The sequence below is a fragment of the Tyto alba genome, unplaced genomic scaffold, assembly GCF_018691265.1.
Source record: "Tyto alba isolate M040663 unplaced genomic scaffold, T.alba_DEE_v4.0 Super-Scaffold_19, whole genome shotgun sequence".
Classification (NCBI taxonomy): Eukaryota; Metazoa; Chordata; class Aves; order Strigiformes; family Tytonidae; genus Tyto; species Tyto alba.
The window spans coordinates 2173619-2197575 of NW_024881281.1; the positions used below are offsets into that span (position 1 = coordinate 2173619).

Genomic DNA, 23957 nt, shown 5'->3' on the forward strand with positions numbered 1-23957 from the left:
GAAGATGCCCGAGTTATATTGCGTTTACCGAAGTTCTGGTCACTTAACACTCTAGTGTGTTTAGGTGAATCTGGCAGAAGGAAAACACGATAGATTGAAATGAGAGCTTTAAAAATGTTCTAAAACAACACGTTAGGATGACTGCCATGCATTATTTCTTGTTTGGATCTTTGTCTCTTCCACCCGTTGGTTCCCCACTATGCCCAGTTGGATAGGCTTGGTGGCTGGCTGCCGCCTTTCAGGTGAGCCTTCTTCAAAAGTACCTTCAGCCACCAGGCAAGTCTGGTTGGTCTCTGCTCTGCTCCCCTTTCACTTTATCAGCAGGGTTGCTTTTGTCTCTACTCTCTGCTGATGCCCCATGAAGAAACTGCATGTGGGCAGTATTTCAAAGGGAGAGAGGGGGAGGATTGCTTCTATAAGAGGGCAAGTACTGGATCGGTATAAGTGAAATTCCAGATTGCATTCATTGCTTGGCAAACACAAGAAGGATGAGGTGAAAAGAAGAATTTATGTAGAAGCTGAATGAGACAGTACTGATCACCTTTTGCATCTGTTGGTCACGGTGGCTTTTGATATTAACTCAGTGTAAAGGGAATTTAATATGACTTTGAGGCTATTTGAAAGACTTAAGTGTTTGCTGGAATGAATATTAGAGTCGCTGACCTTGAAACTTGTGTGGTTCATAGAAGTTGAGTTTGCAGTTCTACATGCATCCTGAGGTCTTAATTTAAATAGTTTGCATAAAAACTTCTGACATTGCATGAAATAATTTGCTTGCTTGCATGGTGTGAGTATGATGTATTTGTTGTCACTACAGTATCTTAATATTGTCTTTTCATTGTTTTTATTCTCAGGAGATAACCTTGCAGAATTCAAGCCTTCAGGAACCGATGATGGTTTCACAGATTTTAAAACCGCTGACAGTATCTCACCATTAGAGCCACCTACAAAAGACAAAACTTTCCCTACATCCTTCCCTTCTCTGCCCGTTCAGTCAAAACAGCAAACACAAGCAAAGACCTCTTTGAATCTAGCAGACTTGGATCTCTTTTCCTCTACTGGAGAAAACAAGCAGCCGTCCTTTCCGCCTGCATTTAATACATCAAAATCGGGCTCCTTTCCTCCACCACCCCTTCCATCTACCACTGCCCAACCAGCACCCAGCAAAAGTTCAAGCTTAGCTGATGACTTTGGAGAGTTCAACCTTTTTGGGGAATTTTCTAATTGCGCATCAGCCAGTGGACAAGATGACTTTGCCGATTTTATGGCTTTCAACAATAGCAGTGGATTTTCCGAACAGAAAACTGATGACAAATACAATGGACTTAAGCTAGAGGCCGGTCCTGTTCCTCAGTCTGGCTCATCTGCCAGCACGGTGAAGAGTGGGCAGAGTTCTACCACCGCTGCTACGCCCACCAAATACGATATCTTCAAACAGCTTTCTCTGGAAGGCTCTGGAGCAGGCTTTGAGGAGGTGAAGGACAACACGCTTTCTTCAGTGAAGAGCGATGATGATTTTGCCGACTTTCACTCTAACAAGTTTTCTTCCATGTGCAGCAGTGCAGATAAGTCCCTGGTGGACAAAGTTGCGGCTTTCAAGCAGGCCAAAGAAGATTCTGCTTCGGTGAAGTCTCTGGATCTCCCTTCTATTGGTGGCAGCAGTGTCGGCAAGGAGGATTCCGAAGACGCGTTGTCTGTTCAGTTTGACATGAAACTGGCTGATGTGGGAGGAGATCTTAAGCATGTCATGTCTGATAGCTCTTTGGATTTGCCAACAGTTAGTGGCCAGCATCCACCAGCAGCAGGTGAGGAACTGGTTAGATTGCTCTGGTAACGTAGGTTGATGGAGATTTTGGTGTTCTTCTGTGTGCTAAATTACAGTATTATGCACTAGTCTTTCAGTGGTGGAAGACTTCTACATCTGTGCACCCGCTAGTCAACAGCCCCTTAGCAGGGCAGTGTTTATTTTTTGTCTTAGAAGACTATAAATAGATTGAACAGTTTGAACTCCATGCCAGTTTATTTTTGAGATTTGACAACATCCTATTACTGGTACCTGTTAGCTATCGTCACTTAAGGGATTCAAGTGGAAAATTTTCTAATGCAAACAATGTCATTCCATTTATATTAGCAAGATGAATGGCAGAGAGTCTCACTTTAATCTCTTGGTTTCAACAAAGCATTTGGCTTGGGGACTTAACCCGCTCTGCGCTTCTAAAAGGGTAGGCATAACACTAATTTGTGCCGTTAATGAAAAGCTGTCTAATCAACAACACTAGTATATTCCCGTTATGGTGGGGCTTAATCTGTGTAGCCAGTGTTTTGCAGGACTGCAAGTAGAAGCATTGCATACACTTCTTAGAGCTAAAACCTTCGCTGGAATAATTGTGCAAAGGGCCTGTAAATGCTAGTCTCATGATTGGTAACTCTTGGACCTGAATTTAAAACCATGGGACTTTTACTTTACCTGGTTTTCACCTTCTTTAATTTCCCTTTATGGAAGTACTCCTGAGAGAGCGAATTGACCATCTCCGATCTGATCGCGTATCATAAAACAAATTTCCCAAGTGTCCTGCTTTTTTTTTTTTCATATGTACATAGGAACATTAGATATAGTTACATGTTCTGTGGCCTTCAATAACACGGGAACCAATACTGTGTTCTAGCGACAAGTATTATGCAGTCAAAGGCTTTTCTGAACAGGGGGGAGCATACAAACTGTAAATGTAAAAGCTGTTACTGCAAAAATTGGTTACTTCCATATGAAATATTTCTTCCATTTTTGCAGATATGGGTAGAGAAAATACACAGTACTGTAATTTTGCATTATATGATATTTTTAAGTAGGGGAGAGAAGAATTAAGTTGGCAACTTTGACATGGAAGATGTTCTATAACAGGGTACAAAATATCAGGAATAATTTATTAGCAAAGACATTTAATTTTCATATTACTGCTTGGTAGAATTCCAAGTTGAGTGAGCTGTCAAAAACGTAGCACCTACAGTGTATTCTTGAATGTTTACTTTGGTTTTGAAAGCACTTTTTCCTAATATTTTTCTAGCCTCTTTTGGTGGTAGTTTGACTTATGTAGCTCTTCTACAGGATGTGAGCTTTTGCCACAGAAGTCGGTGAATAATAATTGCCATTTGTGGCAGGAGCGACTTTTTTTGGTTTGTTTAAAGGGGTTAGCTGATCATGTGCTTGTTGCTAAACTTTTGAACTCTGAAGTATTAATTAGAAGCTATTTTTATTAAACTTAAACAAGTCTGTATTCTCCTATGGTGCCAAGCTAGATGTTTTTCCACAGGGAGAGTTTTAGTCCATTTAACTGTTTGGATTTCGTAGCAGAGCGTGCTCTGGACGATCTGTTACGCATACTTCTGTGCTCATGTGCTCCTTCATGTATGTTTGATGCATTTCAAGCTATGAACTGCTGATGTTCAAGTCTTTTTCTTTTTTTTTTCTGTTTACATAAAGTTAAAAAGCAGATTTTTTTTTTTCTCTTAATTTTCTTCGAACTGTAAATCTAATGTCAAAAAGGGACAGTATCCCTTTGTCATCCTCACTGCTGAGAAATGGGAGACTAGTAATTGGGAACTCTATGTTTGCAAGCACTGTGTAACATCTTCAGTGAAACAGCAGCAGGACAGAGGTGCTGATAAATGATTTGACTTTTCTGACATACCAATACAGAGGTCTTTATCCTTTGGCTACTGAGAGTTCACGTTGCATAGCTTCCAGGTATGGGCAGGTAGGTTGCTTACGCTGGGAATTAGAAAAAAAAATCCTTGAGTTGCTTCCCATACGATGGACTTTGGTCTCTGAGGGAAGAAAGATTTTCAGTTTTGCTCTCTCCAAAGGGGATACTGTCTCTTTAAACTTTGCTATAATTCTCTGTGTGGAAGGTAGATTATACTAATGTTGCCTGATTTCTCTTGCATTTACTTCGTATAACCCTTTGAGCACTGGCTGCATGCTGTTAGTTTCAACCAGGCTGCTTCTTTTAAACCAAATGTATGTTTCACTCCAAGATGAAATCATTTTAATTAACACCTAGTCGTGTTATATGAACCTAATTTGTTCTGTGTCCTGCCAAATGTTGCAGCGAGCGTACCCTCGCCCGGGTATTCTCAAAGGGTTATCCATTTGCTGCACTTGCAAATCTGTAAAGTACCTTTTTCTTTGGCATTATTGGAGATCTCTGTATATTTTAATCAACTTCAGGTTTTTTGCTGCTTTTCTAATGTCTAATTTCAACTAAACATTTCCTGTGTGAATGTGCCTTCTCCAATCTGCTTTGATATCTCTCTTCTGCAAGTATTGACCTGCATGCTTTATTCTGATAATGCCCTTACGAGCTCCTATGTATCACTATCTTTTGTGATCTGTAAGTCCTGCTGTGTTAATAAATATTATCTTGGCATATTTTGAAAATGTGGGGATGTGTGTGATTTGTTGCAAACCAGCAATGTATCTCTTTTTCCTGAAAAATACAAAGTTTAAAGTTATAGTATCCCCTTCAGCTGGCGGGCGCCTTTCTCTTGCAGAGCAGCGTGTGGGTTTGAGCTTCTTTCTCCTCTTCCAAGGCTTTGACCTCGCTCCTTATGCACTTCTGAAACTTTACATATCAGGCTGAATAATAGTTTTCAAAAGCGCAGTTTTTGAGGGGGATTAAATAGAGGAAATGTGTGGATGGCAGGGTTGTTTCTGTGAGCTGATTTTGAGGGTATGATGGCAGTTCAGACTGAAGACAGAAATAATGTTTTCTCTGTCCCATTGCCTTCTCATCTGAATTTCCCTGCTGACAACCAAGGTTATGATAAGCCTTTGTGAAAGGGACCAACTGGAAAATGTGTCGCTATCTAGGCCTTTATGAGTAGGAGCCCATTAAACAATATTCTGATATTTATTTAGCTAATCTAGAGTGAGTTAATCAGTGCCCCAAAGTAAAGGGCCCAGCTTCCTTTTTCTGTTTGGGAACTCCTGCCTTTCTAAATATGGAAGCTTTCAAACATGAATGACAGCTGCAAATTTGTGTCACGTAATTATGTCACTTCAAATTCCTCCAAATCCTGGGCTACTAACAGATTGGGATTAACATCAAATTAACAGACAAAGTAAAAAGCTAAAAATAAGTGAGATGTAGAATAAAGTTGAAGCGTTATCCTGGCTCAAACTGGGTTTTTGTAGTTCCTTGCCATAAGAGCGAAAACTAGACCAGAAACCAGAATAAGTTTTTATTTCTTTATACCAACCTTGAGAGACTTTAAAAGAAAAAAAAACAAACCAAAACAAAACAAAAAACCCCCCACAAAAACAAAACACCACCCCTCTTTCATTCAGGAGAAGCAGTAGATTATGCCTAGCCCTAAAGCTTTTTAAACTGAAGGCTTGAACGTAAACCTGAGACACTTAATTCTGCAGGGCTTGCGCTATTAGTATTTGTTCAGCTAATCATAGCTGGAGGAGGGAGAGTAATGTTCATGACTCCATACTTTATTACATTTTTGTCCAGACTTGACAGTCAGATTCACTCACCTGCTCTCATTTAGTATAATTCTGCAGATAGAAAAGCTTGTCAGCACTTAGGTATCCTGCGTAGGGCTGTAACAGCGCGGGTGCGTCCGTGCTCTCTGAACACCGCCCAGAGCCCAACCGTCTCTCCGCTCCCCATGCAAGCTCAGGGGGTCTTCGTTCTGCTGTGGAACATTGTTTGTCATGATAATTAAAAAAAATAATTAGCAAATTCTTTAATTCCACAAGGTTTGAAGGCTTTTCTCTCCTTTTTTCTTCATTTTAATTTATCTTACAGTCAGCATTCTTGATGGTTTCCACCTTAGCAGTGCCAGGTACTGCCATTCTTTAGTGAAAGTAAATTGGAGTGACTGCCTTGTCGTTAGCCCTGTTCCAGACTTCACCAGCTGAGAAATGGGCTTTGAATTTGTCTGATTGCTGATGGGCACGACACAGATCACAGCAGTACACACAAGCTCTGTATTCTTCCAGCTTCATCTCTGCCTTTATCAGGTGAAGCCCCACTGGAAGCAGTAAAAAGGTGCTGCCTGTCCTCATCCAGTCTCTGGATGGAGACGTTCCCAGTGTAACAGCTCTGGTTTTGGTGCATTGGTGCTGTCCCACTGGGAACAGAACTAGCTACCACCTCTACCACCCTAGCAACCAAAAAATGTCACAAGAGTTGTATTTATTCACTAGCATTTAATATAAGCTGAAATAAAAAAACTTGAAAGTCTCCTGCGTTGGTTAAAATCACTAAATATATTACAATCTTCTGAATTGTCTTTTTTGGTTTTCTTTAGAATATCACTAATGCTGTCAAGGGTTTCCCTTAAATGATTAAACTGTTGACATTGAAGGCTCCGGCTTGTAAACTGCCTCCAGCCATAACTTAATCCTTGCTAGTTGCAATAAATTGTTAGAGTTGGCTCAAATGAAGGCTGTCAAGTTTTTCTGTAGATGAGATAACACTGGGAAACAGTGTTTTAACTGTATTTCCTCCTCTTTCGGTATTTCCTGTACCTTCCTTGGCAACTCTTGCTTTGCCTCCCTCCAGCAGCTGCGGGGCTGGCTTGTACAGCTGTAGCTGTCCCCAGGTGATATCAGGCAGGTTGGACTATGGGCTTGGGAGTTTAAAAAGGATGGAAAGCAAATGGTAAATATTTTAAACCTTTTGCTTTGGAAGAAATACAAATTAGGTTTGGTTTCTAAAGCTTTTGGAAACTTACTGCACTCCAGCATGACACTGTGAAGGTCACTTTTTTCATTCTTGGTCCGCTAGAAAATATTTTTAAGGAAAAAAAAAAAACTGTGGTTACATGATATTTGAGTGGATCTGACTTTGATTTTTACAGACAGACACGCACCTGTGCCACCCTGTTCCCATCTGTAAGTGGTTTGAGAATTTATATCCCGTGTATTTAATATTGGGTGTGTTTCGTGGTCTCATCAGTGCAAAGCTGATGGTGCTAATGACACGTGGCTTTAACTCAGTTGGGAGTAAGAGCTTTTGGATTTTTATAACAAAACTAAACGCAAATCTCTTGTGTCATTTCTGAAAGTCACCACAGAATTGCTACCGAGATTACTAAGGAATACTGCTTAATGATGATATTTTCACTGAAATATATTGATATATCTCTAGTGGTAGGATTGTAGGCTTCCTAATGCATGATCAATGCAAGATTTGCCCTGCTTCAACAGGGAGTTTGCTGTATGCTCTCCAAAAAATGCTAAGAAATCATTTTCAACCTTACAAAAAAAGACTGTATATCCCCAAAACAAAGCATTTTCATAGAATTTTGAATGGGTTTGGTCTTGGCTATTTTTTTTTGATAAAATTTGATGCTTCTCATCAGTTCAGATTCTGTTCTTACTAAAAGTGTCCTCCAGGAGCAAATGGCCATATCTCTGTAGCATCGGTCTTTACTAAGTGTGATGCTTAGTTAGAAGTAATTAATTTTTTTTTTTCCACTTAATCATCTCTTGCTTTGAAAAAAATATTACTGATACACATGCATTTTTTAAAATTTTGAATTGCCAAACCAGCAAAACTAAGCTTATATTACATCATAGGCTAGAACTGCAGCATTGTAACGGGGGCTTCTTTATTCATTACACATATCTGTGGTCTTTAAGAAAAAGGCTGTTGGAGGAGCAGTTCTTAACACTGCTTAATAAAACAATCTTTTAGCCAATAATAAAGATGCCCACATCGTGAAGAGTTCTCTAGGGTCAGCCAAGAAGTGCTTTTCACATGTAAACTGCTGTTTTGTTTATTAGTCTGGTGGCGAGGTGCTCTGCTACCTGTCGGAGGGGGGTGGGGGGGAAAAGCTCCTCTCTTCATTATGCAGTAGATATGCTAAGAACTCAGATAAGCCTTTAGTTTTGCTGTAGCTATGGCAAAGGTTATGATTTTTACTTCCTCTATTCAAAACCATCTAACTTGTGGCAAATGATTCTGTGAAGTGCAGTGCATGGCCCGGCAAAATGTTGGGGTTTTTTGCAATAGAATAAAAATTCTTATGAAAGCTAGTTTACCTTGGATTATGAGCAGTTGCACATACATTCTTATTTTTCATACTTTTCAATAAATTGTTTCAGAACTGCTTTAGCTGTAAGCACTTTGTCTCTGAGCACAGTATTTTTCCTGTAATGGAATACTCCTAGGAAAGTTTATTCACCAGAGCAATCCTTTTGTAGCTATCCAAATAAATAAAATGTACAGAATTGAACTATTACACTTCATCTCGGCTCTTACACCTGTGCAGATGGGTTTTCATGTCTGCAAGAATTCACGTGGAGAATCTTGAATCTTAGCCTGTGAATAATTAAAATCTTGTTCTGCCTTCCCTGCCGTGACCTATCGATTGCAGGCAAAGCAGGGGGGGTTCAGGATTCCCACCGAAGCCTGCTGCTGGTTCCCCTGTCCCGGAGCCAGGAGCAGATCAGGAGGAGTACACTGACCTGGGCCTTGAGGATGTGTTTTCGGCTCAAACTCTTACCAGTTCTCAAAGAAATCATTCACAATAGATTGTGCAGATCTTCACAGTAGGATCATCGCTCTTTCTTTTCATTTCCTGGTGAGCACCGAAACAATAGCAATGCTTAAATCTTTGCTGGGGTTTGGAGTCAACACAAATTGAAAAAAAGAGGTTGCCTAGTACACTGTGGTATTTTCAAGATCCCAGGATTAATTACAGTTGGCTAACATTTTGTAGGTTATCCTGGCACTCTCTTTAATGCTAGCGAAGCTTTCATTTAACTTCTTTAAACAAAACCGTATATTTGAGAGCACAAGGTGTGGTTTCTTGTGATAAATTACTGATCCCTTGCAAGTCAGCTTCTTTTTACCTCGGAGCCTTCTTTCTATTCAGTTTTGCCATAAGCAGGTGATTTCATCTCTTGCCTGTTTACCCTTCTGTAAACTGCTTGCTTTACAAATTTAATATTCGAATGGCTCTTTGAAATCTTGCTGTATATATGCAAGGTGCTAACGTTTGTTATTGAGATGCTGTCATGTGCAAATGCAGCAGCTGCAGGAAGACTATCCCTTAGGAAAATCTGATAGATGACGCACCGTGCCTCGCTGGCCCATTGCAAAGGGCCCTTTATTGTAGTAGCCATTAAACTCTATCATTACATTGTATATTTGTTGGACTTTTTAATTAGTCATGTATGTGGGTCATGCCTGGAAAGCAGCCTGAAGCGTAGTGTGCTCTCCCCTTCCAGTAAAATGAGTAAGTGAAGGCAGAAATGTCTTGTTAAAATGGCTTAATCCTCAGGCTGCTGTGGCCAGATTGAGTAAAGAAGGCAGCTGGAAAGTCAGCTTCTTCCCACCCTGGCTGTATTAAACCCAGGTTGCTGCTACTGTGTGCCAGCCAGTTAAGACCATGATGTTTATCAGAAGAGTCTCAGCTGAAACAATGCTAAGAATATATTTTCTGGTTTGGGTTTGCTTTACCTCGAGACCGTTTGACCCTAGGCACTGAGCAGCGGCTGAATGTCTAATCCAAACTGACAATTGTTAATGCTGGAAAACAAATGCCAAATGTAGTAGAGTAGGGCTTTTTTTTTTTTTTAAACGCTTTAATGAAAACTACCCAGCCCCTGGCTCTCGGTGCCTTCACTATGGATCAATCTCAGTCTAAATGTGAAAGATCCGTTGAATGAATAGCGGACAAAGCCCAGCAGACCCTGGTCACTGTGCAGCTCCTTTGCTGCTCTAACGTAAGCAACCAGGCTATATCTCATACCTGCTCATGGCAGTGAGAAGAACCTATTGGCCCATATAATTGCCAGGTGAGTATAAATGTTTGGAGCTCTCTGCAAAATAATTGGATTTTCTCTATACTTAACTGAATGAATAGTTTGTAAAAACTAAACCAAGATCTTCACAATATTCGTGTCATTCCTGGAACCTGTAAGTTTGAACAGTCGGCTGTGCGGCACTGCAGTAGCTGTGATAAGCTTAAACAGGATTTCTATTTTTCAAAAATTCTTGCAGCACATTTTTATACATTATTTGTATCAAAGCATGAATATAAAGTATATTAATACTTTATCAGAGGGAATGGAAAAGTTAGCCCAGTGTTCTGTGTGGTTGGTTTTGATAAGATGAAATAATGCGATAAGATGTTTGAGTTGCTAATGTTTATATTTTGATTGTAGATTCTGCAGCCAGCATCAGAAAACTGAACTGGTGATCTGTGCAGTCTGTACTGTCTAGAAACAATTATTTTTAGTGTTTCTTCACTACCCGTATGGGAACGGTGACTTTCAGCTTAAAATATAAGACAACACTCAAAGGTCAAGGCTTACATTTATTAAATTGAGAAGTTTTTGTATTAAATGCGTAGGTATTTTTCAGATTATTTTTGTGCATACTCTAGTTTAAGCCTTATTGAAACAACAATTCACTGTGTTTGTTCTTGCAGTTCTTTAAGACTCTTAGCAAGTTGCTATTGTTTTCATACAGTGTAGAGAGATTAACGTTTGAACTTCAGCTTCTAATTGTAGGGGTTTGTTTTTCTCAGATATAGATGACTTAAAATGTGCCCCATTTGGAAGCTGTAACAGTGGGTCTGCAGTCAGCAGCCTGGCGAGCTATGACTGGTCTGACAAAGAAGACATTCATCAGGGCAAGAAGCTCTCCTCCTTTGTCCAGTCTTCAGGAAGTGGATCCTCTGCGGCTACTTCTGTTCTTCAGAAGAAGGAGACCTTGTTCGGCAGTTCAGAAAACATCACCATGACAACGGTTTCCAAAGTGACAACCTTTTCTAGTGAAGATGCTTTACAGGATGTTTCCTTTGCAGCCTTTGCAAACTTTAAAGACTCTGGGCCAATATCCAGCGGTCCAAGTGATGATGACATTGGAGACTTTGGTGATTTTGCACGACCTGCATCAGAAGCACAGGATGCAGCAGCAGCTGACACAAATCAAGAGGCAGAGTTCCTTGCTAGTGGGATCTCTTCCGAACTGCAAAGAGAGTCCACAGATGACTTTGGAGAATTCCAAAGTGAAAAGCCAAAAATCAGCAAGTTTGACTTCTTGGTGGCGACTTCTCAAGGCAAGGTGAAATCTAGTGAAGAAATGATCAAGAGTGAGCTGGCTACCTTTGACCTGTCCGTTCAAGGTAGGTCTGCTCAGGGTGGAGGAAGCCCATAATGCATGTGCTTATCAAAGCCTAATTTTTCTAATCAAATTATAAATTAGCCAGTGGGGCTTGTTCCAAAGGGTACTGGAAAAAAGCTAAATCTTCTCATTGATTTCTGTTGCGTTTGGAGCAGGTCTCTTTATAGAAGAAAAAAATTTTTGTGCCAAAAAATGGTAAGAATTGAGGAGCCGGGGAAATTTGCACCAGTCATTGAGTAAATAGAAGGTTTTGTTGTTCTGGAGTAGTAGTGCATCCCTTGCTATTATTTTATTAATTTTAAATAGTCTGTGCTTTTATAAGTGAAAGACTAACTTGTTTATATCCTAACTTTTTAGGGTCTCATAAAAGGAGCTTAAGCCTAGGTGATCGAGAAATAAATCGCTCTTCACCTTTACCAGTTTTGGAACAGCCATTCAGAGATCGTTCAAATACTCTAAGTGAGAAGCTTGCTTTGCCTGTCATCAGGGACAAATACAAAGACTTGACTGGGGAAGTTGAGGTAAGGAATTATCTGGAATACAAGCAAATTGGCAATGGCTCTCATCAGTGTGATACTGAGGTTGTTCTGTATCCCAACTCTTTGGGACTTTAGCTATTTGAAACCAGGGTATGATTCTAAGATGGCGTCTGGGTAGGGTTAGATGTTTTGATTGGAAACTGCTCATAAAGGAGGTTTCCTCTCTCCTGCCTTTAAAGTCTTGTGAAGTGGAAAAAAAATGCTGTTGTCTGAAAGTCAGGCAGAATCACTTGACCTTGCAGTCTAAGCTTGTAACTGGAAATTAGTTACGACTTAAATCTCATCCCAGTTTTGGCACTGAGACCATTGGCTTTGGGAAATGGCTTAATATTTTTGGCTGCGTGGTAGTTATTTCTTTTGCTCATCCTGAGAATAGATGGTAAAAGGACTCAGATTAAATCCTGCTAATGCCCATTTCTAGAACAGCAGACCTGTAACAAATGTGTCGGGAGTAGGTATGTGCAGTGCAAACTTTTTACCCATTCTCATATGTTCTTCCTTTTGAAACTAGTTCTGACTCACAGAAATCAAATATCAGAGTTCAGGTGCAAATAGGATTTTGAAAGAATGGGGGAAAAGTTAGGAATAGTTATGTTGAAGGTTTACATAGCTAATCTGCAAATACGTCTCTTAAAATACTTGTCTACTGTATGTCTGTTGTGATAGGAGAAAGGGAAATGCGTGCAGGAACAAGATTCAGACTGTCCTTTTCTTTCAAACAGGAAAGTGAGAGGTATGCATACGAATGGCAAAGATGCTTGGAGAGTGCCCTGCAGGTAAGTGTATAGCCTGGTTCAGTCTTTAAGACCATATAGGCATGGAAAGGGTGTGAATCAGCCCAAGTGGATTACAGTTTTTAAAGCAAAAGCTGTCACACAGCAGAAGCATTACCTGCTCGGTGAAAGATCTTATACTAATCTCCCTGTCATTTGTGATTAGTTTGGCTTTTGCCTAAATTTTCAGGTTAACTAGTTAGTGTGGTGTTCCTGTGTTTTGGGTGCCCAGTAAGACACGTTGTTCAGGGCACTGGTCCCAGCGTCTGGCTCGTCAGTCCTTAAGGAACAGCCTTGTTTAATGTGCTGTGCAGAGGGGCCTTTAGTTTTCTGGTAATGAGTGTCAGGTGTTTCACAGCCAGATCAGTTTTCCTTAAAATTTCTTCTTTGCATTTGAATATTAGACAGCCAAAACTGTAAATGTTATTATTAAACTAGATAGCAATGCATGCATCCCCTTCAAACTATTATTTTGGTAATGAAAACATTTTGGGGACCATGTTAAGGTTTTAAGTGTTCATACTTTTCCCCTGATCTACTTATACTTACAGCATGAATATATAAAACCGTGTGATGGAGTATGGCAATTATTTCTTATTTAATTTGCCTTCTTTTTTGTATAACAGTTTCTGTTGGGGACAATCTTGTCAGTAATAATTATTTTAGGGTAGATAACACCATGATTATATGAAATTAATTTCCACCAGGTCATAAAGAAAGCAAATGATACCTTAAATGGAATAAGTAGTTCATCTGTTTGCACTGAAGTTATCCAGTCTGCTCAAGGCATGGAATATTTACTAGGTATGTTTTAATTTACCATGTCTCTTACACTGAAAGTTCTCCTCTGAAAAGCAGCAATATATAATTCCTCTTTCCGAAACTGTATTATTTTTTAGATTAATCCTTGCCTGCACTGAAATAATGAACGACTCTTCTGCTAAATAAATGTAACTACTACGCTGAAATAACTGTCCATGACCACCACCTGTGTGCCATGGCTGTTTTGTGCTATTTATGAGTTAAAGTTTCAGGAACCTGTGCTGGCAGTGAGTTCTCTGCAGTCCTCCACTCTGTTTTGTATCAACAGGGGTTGTTGAAGTGTACAGAGTAACAAAGAGAGTTGAACTGGGTATCAAAGCAACTGCTGTTTGTAGTGAGAAACTCCAGCAGCTGCTGAAGGATATTGATAAAGTGTGGAACAACCTCATAAGCTTCATGTCACTTGCTGCTTTAACGGTAAGACCAAAAATAAGCTATGTCTTTACTAAAAGAAATTGTCATCATTATATGTAAAGTGACTTCACAGGGTGTGCTAACTTTACGCTTTGTATTTTTCTCTTGCAAAATGGAAACGCGCTTATTTGTGAAATCCAGTTTAAAGCTCTCTGTAAGAAAACTGTTCCTTATGTACAAACCTGAGGTTATCTTACTTAGTGTCTTCATGATTTAGATGATAGCCTGTGTGTCTCTGGGCCTCTCCAATAAGGGAAATTTACTAATATTTAAATAAGCCATTTTATGAAGCCAGAATAACACGGACATATCTTGTCTTTGTAATATCCCTGCAATTAGTTTTAACACTCACAATACAAGAGCACACGATGTAGCAACACAGGAGTAACTAAACCGTTTTCCCTTCCATCTGCATTTGGAAATGCCTAAGTTTGTTTTGGTTCCTGCTACAGACGAAATAGCTTTTCCTCCTCTGAATAGAACTGCCAGAAAAAGCTCAATTGCTCTGAAACAGTCTGGTAGGAGCTTGAGAGCTTTCTGCTTAACTGGGTGAGTCTTACAAGGAGGGGCTGTCTGAGGGGTGACCTCCAAGAGAAGGAGCACCCCATGGGAAGGGTCTGCAAAGCAACTGGGGAAGAGAGGGACACACTGGGGCCAGGTACAGAATACAGACAATGAGAAAGCAAGAAACTCCCCTTGCCATTAAATACCTTGCACTTTTTTTGTGTATGTATTTTGCAGGAAATACAATGTGCAAAATTAATTTCTTTAACCACGGTGAAACTCCTACTTTTAGGGAATCAGCCATCTGTAGGTGCTTGATATTGTCATGCCTAATGGTTCCCTTTAACTCAGTATATACCTGTGGAGCCTTTAACTCCCTGTAGGAGCACATCGCATCAAGCATCAATAAGCAGATCATTTCCATGGTTATGTTTTCACTGAACATTTTAATTTGTGGCTTCCTTCTTGCAATGCAACCATGGCCACTAAAGAATTTTGCTTCCCAATAAACTCTCGTTTATAAGTAAGACCCAGAGTACGTGGTTTCTGCTTGAAATAGCCACCTTCAGCTCACTGTCGTCCTCTGCAAAAACAGGTATTATAAATGATCGGTCCCTTTTTACACATTTACACACCTTTTACACATTTTAAACCTCTCCAGTACAAACAGCAGCAGCAAGCAGGTATTTTTGGTGATGTCCTATGTTGCACAAAGCCTACCATAATATGACATTTACACTTTCAGTATTTTCCTGCCTGGCAGATGAAGTTGATAGACTGAGATTCATCTGTTTGAACTCTGGCATCGTTGATAGTAACAATCTAAAAAGCTATCAGGATCCTCTCCTGATTTAAGCAAGTGGATTAAAATTGAGTTCTTAAAGTGCTTTTCCTTGAAAGATTACAGGGATTACCTTAAAGTCCAAAGCTTGGCCACGTGTTCTCCAAGCTGCAGCGGTCCAGATAAATTTTAAGCATACTAGGAGCTGTGAGTAATGATTTCTCATACACACACCGTACCTCTGAAGTTACACCTCTAAGAGACAGGGACTCCTGTAGCTCTCCAAATCATCCCTTCCCATTTCTCTTCTCCACCTGGGTCACTGGAAGGTGTGGAACCTGTACCTTCTGCCCCTGGTATTGCAGTCACAGATCCCAAATGATGCAGAAGTGCCAATTAAATAGAGAGAAGTATTCTAGCTCAGAGGCATGTGCTTGGAAAGGTTAATTTTATCTTTTAAAGGATTTTGTTACAAGGTAATTTTATGCACAGCCTTGTGGTTTTTCACTGCAAATTACAGGATGACCTTCTCATTTGCTTCACTCTTGCATTTGGTAAACAAATATTAGAGTGCCTTTATTAATTTGATTGATCTACTTAAAGATTAAAGGGTGTTTTTTTCAGGATTCCAATTATTCTCCAGCCATTCAGCAGGGAAGCGTGATCAGCATACCTGGAGTGTGGATTACGAGTACACATGTTTTAGGATCACACCATTTTTTTTAAGCTTCTTGCATTTCTAGTCATTGTTTTTATTTACACTGCAATCTTCAAGCGAAACTTCAACAGTTTTATACCACCCTTACGCAAAGTTATAAATTATCATTTATCTTGTGGCTGAAATGTAAGACTGTGTACCAGAAAAGTGACTATATTAATTTATTGCTTTTTTTTCAGGCTTATGCTCCCAACCTTTGCCTCTTTTTAACCTGAACTTGTGTATGGCTGGTGACCTTAATTCTTAACTATGGTTTGGTTAACCTTAATACCCCATTTGTACGGCTGTGCCATATTCTAGCTTCAGAAAAACCTTCAGAAAGAATAACGGCTGCCCTTTTTTATCGGGCAGTAATACGGAATTCAGGACAATAAACAGAGATACAGACACCACTTTAAATGCTAACTAGTGAAAGCTGTGCTGGCCGATGCCTCCTCTCCTTGCAGCTGCACAAATAGTTGTTGCATACCACTGTTTATCTTCGTCCAGTTCTTAATACGCTGCAGTTGAAATGTAGCAGCCGCCGCCTGGGCGCTTTCCTCAGAAGTTTCTTCCCCTTTTGATGTGGGAACATGGGACTTAAGAATTCTTTCCTTTGTAGTCTAACCCTTTTTCAAGAGCTGGAGTGTTGTAAATTAATGCTGATGGAGATTGCATAGCAGGATTGCAAATATGTACTAATGGCTTTGATTAAATCACACATCGGTTTATGAGGAAATGTAATATGTCATCCCTGCCATGTTGCCGGTGTGATACCGTGGCTCTCGGTAGCAACCAGATTGATAGTTTTTATCGTGATGTCTGAAACTTTTTCAGTTACTGAAAACACCTAAATTTTATTGTCTCATTTCTTTAGCCAGATGAAAACTCACTGGATTTCTCTTCTTGTATGCTGCGCCCAGGGATTAAAAATGCCCAAGATCTCGCCTGTGGAGTGTGTCTCCTAAACGTGGATTCAAGAAGTAAAGTAAGTATAAAGGCCTCTGCTGTTAAACTTATTTTTAATCTACCCTTTGGACTTTTGTTTAGGCCTTGGGTATATTTAAAAAAATTTCATGGCTGTAATTTTCTACTGAAAGTGGCGAAGGCAAAATCTGACCTATAGATGGGACTGGAATAGTCAGTGTTCTGTATTCATTGGGCTTTGGGTATGACACATGTGCATAAAGGGTTGAGTTAAATTGTTCGTAACGGGGAAGAAACTGGGATGCTAAGATTTAAAAAGTATATATATCTATATATCTATATATATCTGTGTTTTAAAATAAAAGTCTTGTAATGACTTTTCTTTATGAAATGCATCTCTGAGGATCACCAGGAGGGGAACTATTGCAATTAGCAGAGCTGGGAGGGAATCCCAGGATATGTACAGAGTAATGGCAACCCATTAACATATATCGGCAGTTTTGCTGACTCTTTGGTTTCAACATTATTTCAGAAAGAAGAGAAACCTGTGGAAGAGCTTCCTAGAAAAGTATGAACCTGTAAAAACCATATTCTTTACAGAATCATTCTCAGTTGAGTGTGGAAGGCTGAACTGCTAACTGGCTTTCAGCTGTCATTCTCAATTGTGCCAATCATTAATCCTTTTTCTTCTAGTCATTTTTTGTGACTGTAACACTTGATCTGATCAACTAACATGCTCTAGAGCCACCCCTTTGTCTTGTCTGCATGCTTGTATCTTGTGGAGAGCTTTCTGGTTTTGTGCTACTTCTGTTGTGTGGTAGAAAATTCACTGCAGTGAGTTTCTGAGCTCGTAGCCTGTGTCTGTTGCAGAAGAGGGGGAACTGTAGGGGGTTTTTGCTACAAATATTGACTTTTGGCTATATGTAGTAGGCAGTGGCGTCTTTAGAGCTCCCTGCAGGAAATCCTTGGTGTGGGGAACAGGGTTAGAATATTTTTTTAAATAGGTAGCTGTGAAGCATTGGAAAGTATCTCCTAGCAACCAACATCGAGATGTTTGAAGCTTGTTCGTGGCTTCGCACGCTCTGTTCAGAAGCTTCTATTGTAAAGCAGATTCAATTAACAGCAGAAAGTAGATCAAATTCAACCTGAAATAACACTAATACCAAGAACCGCACCTGCCTAAATCACAGCAAAAATTGACCCAGTGAAATAAATGCAGTAGTTATCCACTGGCTGGCAGAACAGGCTTTTCTCTTGCATGGGTACATGGCAGAAGTAGAAGGTGCATGGAGCAAGGTGAGTGAGGTAGTGATGGGGCAGCATGCGGATGAGCTGGCTCCCCTCGTTCGGGGCGCCGCCGGCAAAGTGTGCGGCAGGGGTGCTGGCTGAAGTTTGTGTCCACCCGCCAACACTTTGCAGACTAAAATGCAGTATTGTTTCTTGGGTGGTCTGTTCAGAGTGAGAGGGTCCCACCGTGCTGTGCCATTCTGGGGTGATACCTGGGCAGTGTCCATTTTCCACTCGAGCTTCTGCATCCTGGAGTAGATGAGACGGTCACACTTGTTTCAATTCTTGTTATTTTAGGCCTTTAATTCGGAAACGGATAACTTTAAGCTGGCGTATGGAGGGCACCAGTACCATGCGAGCTGTGCAAATTTCTGGATCAACTGTGTGGAGCCAAAACCACCAGGTCTCATTTTGCCAGACCTGCTGTGAAAGCGGTTGCACTGAAGATGGGAGTATCAGGTCTAATAATGCAGGACACTTGGGGTAAATGGTGTGGTAGGGGTAAGGGGAAAGGCCCGAGGTCTGGGCACTGTTTGAAATGTTTCAGTTTGATTTTTGTACCCTAACGGATTAAAGCCACTGTCCCATACGAATTGCTCATGAAGAATTTCACTTGAAATGGCCAGAGTTTCAGAAATAACCAGAAAAAAAAATGCAGTGTGGCAAAAAATGCAGCATTTCAGTCTTTCTCAAGATGAAAGTGGGTCAGTCTTTGTAACAAACCAGCCTGCATAAATCTCTGAGAGAGGACAGCACCTAGCTTCCAAGAAAAACTGAAATGCTAGACTGATTTGCATAGAAGTGGCCACTTAAATACTTGAAGTATGTATTTGCAAACAAACCTTTTCTTTAATGTTTTTGGTGTACGGATCATCATGGTTTTCTTTAAATATTTGCTGCTGTACTATTACAATGCATACAACGCACGCGTCACAGTAACTTTCGGGGCAGAATGAATTATTGACTCAGGAGGAATGAGGCGGCAGAGAGCCATTGTATATTTATACCTCCACTGTTCTGTATTGTAAATTATACTGTATTCCTATGCATAGCTGGTTAGTACTGGGGGATAAGGACTTGGAGAAATGGTTGACATTTTCCCTATCATATCTGGGTTTTTTTAGCACAGGCCAGCTGGATTTTAAAACTTGTAGTCTTTGCTACTCTGTTGGAAATGTAGATAAACTCCTTCCCTGGCCTTGTCCCGAGCTACAGGTATGATTTGTTTTGTTTCACCCGACCCTTTGGTAGTTGTGTGGCTGCTTCACTGTTGAAAATTGGACTCCACTGATACAGCGTGTCTGCTCCTGTATATATATTTTGTACAGTAATACACGTTTCTTGATGGGATGCCTGCGTGGAACGTGTGCAGTCTAGAGCTCTCTGTAGTAACACGCTTCTCTGACTCAGAACTGGCAGCACAAGATGGCCCTCAGCTCCTGCTACAGGTGGGTGGGATTTAACACTGGAAGTTGGCGCTCTGAAGCGGGCTGGTTTTTGAAGCAGGGTGCTGTGCACCTACCCTTTTGTTGCTTGTGGTAGGTACACCTGTCCGGGCAGGAGGAGGTCAGTATAACAGACTATCACAAAATGTTAGCCCTACATAAAGCACCTGATTCTCTCCTCAGATACAACATCCAGACAGCAGTGCAGCCAGCTGTAGTGCTCGTTATAGAATTTTAAACCTAGTGGGAGCTTCACAGCATTATTGCAAGAGCCTTGTCACCGTACGGTCTTGCTCGGGCTGCAGTGAATGAAGCGGGGTGTATACCCGTCGGGTACAACTTGCTGCTTAATTATTTGACTTAAATTTCTCAGCTCTCTAGAAAATCTCCCTTCTCTTCAAATATATCAACAGCTTTTCCAAGTGAATCTTGCCTCCATTACAAGCAGCTGACACTGACCGGTGGTCATTTGCTGAAATAGAAATTACAGTGAGGAAAAGTGATGCTTCGTATTAATAGGAAAAAAAAGGCTCAATTATGCTGAACTATTAATTATACCAAATGAAAGAATCTTGGCTAATAGGAGTGCTAGGTGTCTGGCCCCTTATTTACACGAATTAAAATAAATCTTCTTGCTGCCTGAAATGAGCTCATTCATAAAATAAGCAACTTGTGCCTCCAGTTGGGAGCTGGAGCTAATCAAGTGGTAGATTTTCAGTAGCGTGACGGCGACCGCCTGCCTTCTGTTGCCCAGTAATTATCAAAAAAAGGGGAGCCGCTCATTGCTTCCTCATGATTGCACTTATTAGGTGTGAAACAGTTGCGGCAGTCAGCACCACAGCTCCTGCCCACCTGCGTTGTTTCTCTGTACCTCGCCAGGGCCGGTGTTCCCTCCGGTCTTCGGGGTCTCCTGGGCACGGTAAGCCAGCGCTCACTTTTGCATCCTGAATTACAGAAACACTTAAGCATTGTCTGGCTTCAAGCAAACGCCTCGTCTTGCTGCTAGCGAGGGGACTTCTCGAGTGGTTTTGAGTATCTGAGTGACGCAGAGGCTGTTGCTTGTGCAGTGCTATATTGGGAAAAGGGAGTTTATCGTTAGCTTGGGTTTCCACCACAGTTCCCAAACGGTTAGCTAGATAGGATTTTTTTCCTAATTAAAAGAGAATGCTGCAAATAAAAGAGGCCACAGTGTGAAACGTAAAGCAACCGGTATTTCAAATACAGTACCAGCCATGTTGTCATAAAAGCATTTTTCAGCGATCTTTTTCTTGTACTTGTTAACGTACTTGTTAAGCAAGTAAGTTCCCACTCTGAGATGTATCCAGCGTGTCTTTGGCCCCATAAAAATAAGGAATTGACATTTACAATTAGAATTGCAGCAGAGCTTACTGAAGTATGACACTGCTGCCTGCTCGCTCCCTACAGAAGGGAAAGCAGCAGGCAATATTCCTGCGTTTGTGGCGAGCAGAAAGCGTTCTGCTGAACTGAACACCTTTACGTCATGGGAATACACCAAATGTTTTGCGTGTAGATACCCTCGATAAAGGCATTGCACAATGAGGATCATCTCGCTTACTTATCCCAGGCATTAAAATGACTCACTGTTGCATTCGGCATCTTCTCGGATAATACGTTGCCAGCCAAAGCCCAGTGTCCTTGCAATCTGTATCCAAGGTTACAGTATTTTCTACAGTGCATTGTAACAGGCCGCGTTCCCCCGCTTCCTTTGCATCCAGGCTAATGGACACGCTGCCTTTCGCTTTGGTTGTGTTGAATTTTGTAAACGTAACTCCTTTTCCTGCACGCATTCTTTCACTAGAAAAGAGAAATGGGATTTTTTTCTTCTTTTTTTTTTTTTTAATGTGTGTGTTCTCTGGAGAGCTGCCTTGGAGTTACTTATGGAAAGTGATTTTTTTTTTCTATGTCTGTGTGTATATTTGGAATTCGAAGAGATTTTCCGCCGGGTTATTTAAGGTACCTCTCTCTTTGCCCGGGCGCGCTCCGGATGCCCCCGTGCTCCCTTGGTGCGCTGCAGTTTCCCGGGGCGGGGGGGCAGGAGCAAAGGGGCTGCTCCAGGCTCTTCCCCTGCCCGCCCGGGGCCGCGTTTCGGTTCGAGCGTCTCCCCCAGCTCCTGCCCGGCGCGCTGGCAGGTTCTTTGTGCCGTGGGAGTCGTTAGGCTCCGCGCTCGACCGTTCCGCTCACTTGCCCTCTCTGGCAGCTGCTTCTCCTCGCCTGGGTTTGTTTTGGGCAGCTCCTTCCTTGCAGCTCGTGCAGTACATATAAAGCGATAGTGAAGTTCAGCCTAAGGTTGAGAAGCAGCTCATGAAAACCCAAGGAATGCTCCGATATCTAGTTAGCTACGTGTCAGATTAATTACACTTGAAACAAAACCTGCCTTTTCAATAAAAGCTGCCACTGTACAAACTACTTTTTCTGAAAGATTTTCTTTTTTTTTTTTTTTTTTTTTTTCTCTCTGGACCAGCCTTTAATCCTAGTTCTCAGCATTATAATACAAATGTCATAATTTTATGAAGAAAAGTGGTCAGAAAACTTCCTCTTTATATTGTGATGCTTTGTTCTGCCCTCTGGGCAAACGTTATTTCTCTTCTGGTGGTTTTGTGATTAGTAGTTGGAGCTGTCTCGGTTTGTGCTGTGCCGGAGTCACTGCTGATATTTTAAATCCGGTAAGAATAAGTGTTATTAATTGACTTTAGTGCATGGTTTACACCCTTAATTCTTGCAGTGATTTATAAACCCTTTGTTGAGATTCAAACCTTGTACTCAATAAAGAGCTCGTTTCGTATCTGACCAACCCGTGAAGTGGCTTGTTCCAAGGTGCAGCTTGAAAAAATAATGTTGCTTTTGCTGCTTGCTGGTACCACTGGTTGTCACCTCCCGTGAGACCCACGCGGGCACGGCCCCGGGGGCGGCTCCTCAGATACACGGGCCCGGTGAAATCTTCCCCTTGGCTCGGGAGCTGCCGCGGGAGGTTGGCCAAAAGCGCCTTAAATGTCGTGAGGCTGTAAAAGTGAAACCTCCTCTGTGGCTCGTATTTGGAAGATGTCTTACTGAGTAACGTGTGAAGTATTTTTTGTGCAATTAAGATACCGACTGTTTGGAAAAAACCTGCGGGGAGCAGGAAGAATGATCTTCCCCTCAAATCCAGCTGGTGTGCCTACAGCAACCTGGAGTTAAACTGTGGTTCTCTCTCTTCTTTGGTTTCTGTAGATGTGAGGATGCGTGAAAAATGGGGTTTTGAGGGGGGAAAAAGTGCTCGTGGAAAGTATCTTTTGTTGCAATGTGAACACAAGAGGAACTTTTGCAAATACCTACCTACAAATATTCCTACCATTGCACTTCTCCATGACATAATCTCTAATGGGTATTTCAGGTGAATTCTTTATTTCCTAATGTGCTTTATTAGGCAATTACAGTTTTTATAGGTCTAACTTTCCCTTTCGTTTAAAAGTCAGTCTTGATGCTTTCTTGGCTGAACACCAGTATCGTCCCCTCCCCTAGGTACTGGGGCAGCATGTGTATAAAGTCTATACAGTATTTCAAAGTGGAGAATTTTTACCTTCCAGTTTTTATATCGAAAATACTGTTAAATTATACACGGTCCGTTTTTTAGGTAAAGTTTAATTTTGCAAGCAGATTTCAGCTTTTAGCATTTTTTTTTTTTCCCTTTGAAATGTCATGCTTTCCGAATGTCTCCAAGACTAATGATTAGTCTTGATTTTGAATCTCTGGCTCCTTTTCTCACTTGCCATTTCCCTGGTTGCAGCTTAACTCATGATAAAAATAGAGAGATGAGTAGAACGTATTTTTTAAATGGACAGTGTCCTATGTCTGTCTGTCACCGAAACCAGGACGCAACCGTGAAACCCGAACTGCGCGCAGCTGATGGCAAAACTCACTTTTTATTTCAGCGGGCCAAAACTTTGTTCTTGCTCATCTTCAAAAGCAGGAGGGAGACCTCCCTCTGCCAGCGCGGGGCTGCGCCTTGTGCTTGTGATACCCACGTGTGGGGTATTGTTGGAAAAACTGGCGTGTTTGGGGGGGGGGGTTTGTCAAAGTGCAGCCTGGACGATGGATAAAGAAAGGGTTTGCAGGGGGGTGGGGGGAACCTGCGTGTGCACGCAGGAAACTTTTGGGTTTGGGATGCCCTTGCAGCACCGAGGAGTTCACAGCAGCTCCTCACAGCGGTGCCTCCGTGCGCAGCTGGCTGAAGCTGCGGCCGACCTCCCGCCCGGCCCGTCGGGGCTGGGGGGGCTCTCGCTCCCGCGTGGCGCCAGCCCCCCCGGGAAGTGGCCTCGGGCCTCATTTGAAGTCTGTGAGCTTCGGCAGCACTGCCTCGCTCAGCCCTGACCGGAGCCCGGCAGTTACGGAGCACCGTTTCCTTCCCCGGGTGAGGATGAGCAAGTGGCCTTTGCCCACTCTGGTAAAACCCGTGTCTCTGCAGTAAATTTGAAAATCTTGGGTCAGAGCTGGTCAAAGCCTCTGTATCGAATTCACTCTGCTCTAGACTTTTATTCCAGCCAGGTCTGGTTTTACTTGTGAGTCACACAGTTTTGTTTCAGCGGTAACTATTTCAGCCCTGGTGGCTTTTAGTCTGGGG

General features: G+C 41.6%; 1 protein-coding gene across 8 annotated transcripts in view; it reads left to right on the forward strand.

Moving 5' to 3' along the window:
• SYNRG (synergin gamma) overlaps window positions 1-18483 on the forward strand; it is a 41374-nt gene extending 22891 nt beyond the window's left edge. For 5 of the 8 annotated variants that reach the window (XM_033004876.2, XM_042791355.1, XM_033004878.2 and 2 more), the window contains 9 exons: window positions 855-1805; window positions 10552-11151; window positions 11508-11671; window positions 12412-12465; window positions 13170-13266; window positions 13553-13701; window positions 16558-16668; window positions 17140-17175; window positions 18192-18483. In XM_033004876.2, coding sequence (XP_032860767.1) covers window positions 855-1805; window positions 10552-11151; window positions 11508-11671; window positions 12412-12465; window positions 13170-13266; window positions 13553-13701; window positions 16558-16668; window positions 17140-17175; window positions 18192-18323 — 2294 coding nt within the window. In that variant the 3' untranslated portion in view covers window positions 18324-18483. The remainder of the gene's footprint in view (window positions 1-854; window positions 1806-10551; window positions 11152-11507; window positions 11672-12411; window positions 12466-13169; window positions 13267-13552; window positions 13702-16557; window positions 16669-17139; window positions 17176-18191) is intronic. The other 3 variants (XM_033004877.2, XM_042791357.1, XM_033004881.2) reach the window with 1 other exon arrangement.
• Window positions 18484-23957: the final 5474 nt, after the last annotated feature.